General features: G+C 52.9%; 1 protein-coding gene across 1 annotated transcript; it reads right to left on the reverse strand.

The window, feature by feature from the left end:
* Positions 1-2754: 2754 nt before the first annotated feature.
* Positions 2755-4177, reverse strand: TSEN34 (tRNA splicing endonuclease subunit 34; the record flags this gene model as incomplete). The annotated part of the gene is made up of 3 exons (XM_044684000.1): positions 2755-3182; positions 3706-3933; positions 4012-4177. Coding segments are annotated over 3 exons (582 nt in total), but the record flags the coding sequence as incomplete, so codon positions are not given.
* Positions 4178-4322: the final 145 nt, after the last annotated feature.

Genomic DNA, 4322 nt, shown 5'->3' on the forward strand with positions numbered 1-4322 from the left:
TTGGCTGGACGGCTCCCACCCCCTAGACTGGTGACCTAGCGAGCCCGAACTACGAGCCTTCGGGATGGCCTTTCCCCCACCCCCATAAAGGGGAGAAGTCCCGGAGGAAGGGAGGGCCACCCCCAGGCTGCTGCCCAGCCAGGGGAGGACGGGTCAGAGCCCCGAACTAGGAGCCTTAGGTGATCCCCCCCACCCCCAGTCCCTGACCCCGTGCCATCGGAGGCCTAGATCTTGGAGGAACTGCACTGCCGGGACCTCTGCTCCAGCTGCTGGTCGCCCGGAGTCCGACCTGCAGATATAAGCCTGGGCAGTGCCTCCCTTCCCGAGCGACTGGGAGCCCCTCCAGGACAGGGACTGTCTGCCTCTTAATGCTGGCGGCCCCAGTATCTTGCACACAGTCAGCCCTTCTTCTTTCGCTTATTCAGGTACCCGAAGACAGCTCCCATTTCCCCGCATCTCTCCAGGTGGAAAAGAGCACCCCGAAGTTCTCTAGACCCTTCAGTATCTGAACCCGGACCCTCCCTAGCCCTGTGACCCTGGGCAAGTCACTTGACCCCCATTATCTACCCTCTTCTGCCTAGGAACCAATACACAATTTGGATTCTAAGACGGAAGGTAAGGGTTTATTTAATAAAAACAAATCAAAACGGAGGGAGTGCTTTCTTCAGCTAAACCGTTTTACAGCCACCTTCAAGATAAGTTTGTTTGCATTCCTGCGTCACTTTGTTGTCTGTCAGAAGTTTCAGTCAGGTCTGACTTCATGGGCTCATTTGGGGTTTTCTTGCAAAGATACTGGAACGTTTGGCCATATCCTCCTCCAGCGCTTTTTACAGATCAGGAAACTGAGGCCAACAGGGTTAAGTGTCTTGCTTAGACTCACACAGCTGGTATCTGAGGCCACATTTGAACTTGGGAAGATGACTGACTCCAGGCCCAGTGCTCTAGCCACTGAGCCACCTAGCTGCCCTTAGAGAACTTAGAAAAAAGATTTTTAAAATGCAAAAAAATTTTTTTAGCTTTTCACAGCTACATAAGCCAAGAAGCTGTTCTAAGAATTAGGAATCTGGAAGGAAGAGCACGTTCTAGGTTTTTCTAACCAGGTTGAAATCCCTCAAGAGGTTGAACAATAAGCAATAAGCCTTTTTGATGACCTACTAGGTGGCGGGCATCCCAACAGGCCCATTTCTAATTTTCTCATGTTTGCCTAGTCCCTACATCATCCTTTTGAGCTGGAAGCTGAAGCTGGTCATTTCATTCTGAACATGGGATGCCTTTGACTTTGCTGAGAACCAAACTGGACAAATTCCAAGTCCTGAACTGTTCGTGTGTTGTGAGCCCATTTCTACCACCAACATGCTCCAAGTTCTTGGTCATTTAGAACCAACTTTTCCCCTTCGGAGTCAAAGTCTTTCATCAGATAGGTAGGGAAACTGAGGCAGGCCCAGAGAAGGAAAGGGACTTGACCAGGGACCTCACACAGGAAGCAACGGACAGGCCTGGAATTCAGGTTCTCTCCAAATCCAACACTGTTTCCACTTCTCCCCTCCATGAATTTATTTGACTCCCGTATCAATCAGCAAACATTTGTTAACTTCCTACTGGGGACCTATAATTGGGGAAACTTCCATTCTACTGAAGACTAATGCCTGCCCACATGCATATAACTGGATATATACACACAGATGCACATGCAATCCATATAAAAAATCAATACAAAGTGATTTAGGAAGGCAATGGCATTAGCCATTGGGAGGACCAAGGAAGGGCTCCTGTACAAAATAGGCCTTGAATGGAGGGTGGGAGGGAAATGGGGATTCTAAGAAGCAGCTATCTTCCAGGAGGGCTTGTCTGGGCCACAGCAGGCCTGCAGGGGGTAAGGGGCCATAATTCTATCAAGGGAGGGTGGAGCCTGCTGGGGAAGGGCTTTCAGTGACGAGGGAGTTTATAGCTGATCCTGGAAATAATGGTGGGGTGGTCAGACCTGCCCTTCAGAAACAACTCGGAGAAGAAGATGGAGAGACCAGATCATGGAGAGCAGGAGTGGCTCCAAGAGGGCCTGACGACTGTGACTGGAGCAAGGAGAGTGGGGATGACTGTTCCCAGCAACAGTATCTAGTTCATCTGGCCACCTTGGGTGCGAAAAGACTTTGATATGCTAAAGAGCAGGGGAACATGGTGAAGGGCCCCAGTCTCCCTCATGAGGATAATAAAACAATAATAGTGTCTATATAGTGCCTTGGTGCCAGGTGGCCCAGGGGCTAGGCAGTGTCAGGAAGACTCCTCTTCCAGAGTTCAAATCTGGCCTCAGACATTTACTAATTGTGTGACCTTGGGCACGTCACTTAACCTTGTATGCCTCAGTTTCCTATAAAATGAGCTACAGAAGGAAATGGCAAACCACTCTTGCATCTTTGCAGAACAAAACACCAAATGGGGTAACGATTTAACAGCAACATCTATCACCTACTATGTGCCAGGCACTGTGCCTTAAAGGGCTGTGGGAAAGAATCATCCTGAAGTGTGGAAAAGGGATGACTCCTGTTAGGCACCTGAAAATCTCTGTCCAACTCTGAGCTCAAGCTTGGTAAAATGAGGATCCCCCCCCCCAAACTTACTGCTGCCCCTTTTTATGGATAAGGAAACTAAGGCCAGCCAGAGGTAAAGCCTGAGAGAACTATGGACTCAGACTCCTTCCTGGAAGGGTTCTGGACACACACACACACACACACACACACACACACACACACACACCCGCCAGGCTCCAGCACTTGGCCAGTTTTTATTCCTCTGAAATAAGCAGTGGCCCTCCACTCTCCTTCCCCAGCACTAGGGGCTTGGGTTATCCATGGTATCCAGCATGGGCAGATGCATGATGTCTGAGTTATAGATGAGGGAACAGGAGCCCCAGAGGGGCAGAGCCTCAATGAGGAGGGGTCCCTCCGGAGCTCTGGGCCCATGGTTCCAAGAAAGGTTCCTTCCCCAACCCTTCGCCAGTCACGGCAGGCCAGCCCACTGCAGAGACGTGTAGGCCACAGAGCCATTGGGCAGAGGGGAGCACAGAAGCAGAGTCTTTCGAACGTTGGTCCCAAGACGGCCAGCAGAAACAAGGTCTGGCAGTGGGAGGGGGTTCCCAGGGGTGCAGCACTGGGCCACAAAGTGGGCATGGAAGCGAAGGGGGTCACCTGGGATTGGGAAAGAGGAAGAATGAGGTGGGGGAAAGAGACACCTTCCCACTTCCCATCCCCCACCGATGTGGTCTATTTGTGACTAGACTTGTAGGACAATTCAGCAGAGCAGAGCTGGTGGCAAAGGCCTTATTTTACAGCAGAGGAAACAGACCCATTCCTCACATCAAGAAGGAATCTGCATTTCTACAGCTCTTCTGCCCATCACTCCCACACTCATTGGATCCTGAATGAATCCGAAGCCCCCGTAATCTCAAACCACCAGACCTCCAGCCAAAGGGGGCAGGGGGTGCATTGGCAAGGCTGGCACTGTTCTCTTCCTCCAGACCTACTCTCCAATTTGACCCAGAGGGCTTCAGTACTCCCTTCTCTCTGTAATTCCAGGAGACTGGAGACAGAAGCAAGAGAAGGCCGACCACCCACCACAGGGCCTCCTCCCTCACCCTAGAGCAATCCATAGGGTAGAGGTGGGGTGCATGGTGATGGGACCACAAGGTTAGGGGTGGGGATACCAGCTCACCTGGATAGACCAGAAAGTCACCCCCAAACTTGCCCCCAGAAGTAAGGAAGTAGCCCCTCTCCCACAGATCCTTGTAGACTCGATACCGCAGCTCATGCCCTGGGTTTCCAGCGTAGGGCCAATCTGGGGAAGGCTGGTGCCAGTCCAGGGGCCTGGCCCAGGCAGATCTGGGGCGGGCTGTGGGCAGCTGAACTAGCATTGCAGTTTCTGGGAAAGGGGGCTGGGGCTCTGGAGAAGGGGGAAACAAGGTGTGAGTAGAAGGCTCCAAAGGAACTCCTGGCCTCTCCCCCAGGGTCCCCACCTCACCTCCCTCCTCTCCTTGCTCAGCCTCCCGAGGTGCCCGCTGTTTCCTGGCCCGGCCCTCGGCGATGTGCTGGGCCAAGTCCTCTAGCCTCCTCCGTCGGGCCTCATATGCCAGGGCTCGCTGCTCCTGGAATCCAGAATCCTGCTCCTGATGGTACTCAGCCACAGCCTGGGCAGAGAGCGGGAGCGGGAAAGTTTTCAGCTGAGAGCCTCAGATCCAGATCCTAAGCTCCTAGGGTCCCAGGCTCCCCAAGCTCGAACCTGTCCCCCGGGATCCCAGGCTCCTCAACGCCCCCCCCCCTTTTCCCAGGGTC

The sequence above is a fragment of the Gracilinanus agilis genome, unplaced genomic scaffold, assembly GCF_016433145.1.
Source record: "Gracilinanus agilis isolate LMUSP501 unplaced genomic scaffold, AgileGrace unplaced_scaffold40050, whole genome shotgun sequence".
Classification (NCBI taxonomy): domain Eukaryota; kingdom Metazoa; phylum Chordata; class Mammalia; order Didelphimorphia; family Didelphidae; genus Gracilinanus; species Gracilinanus agilis.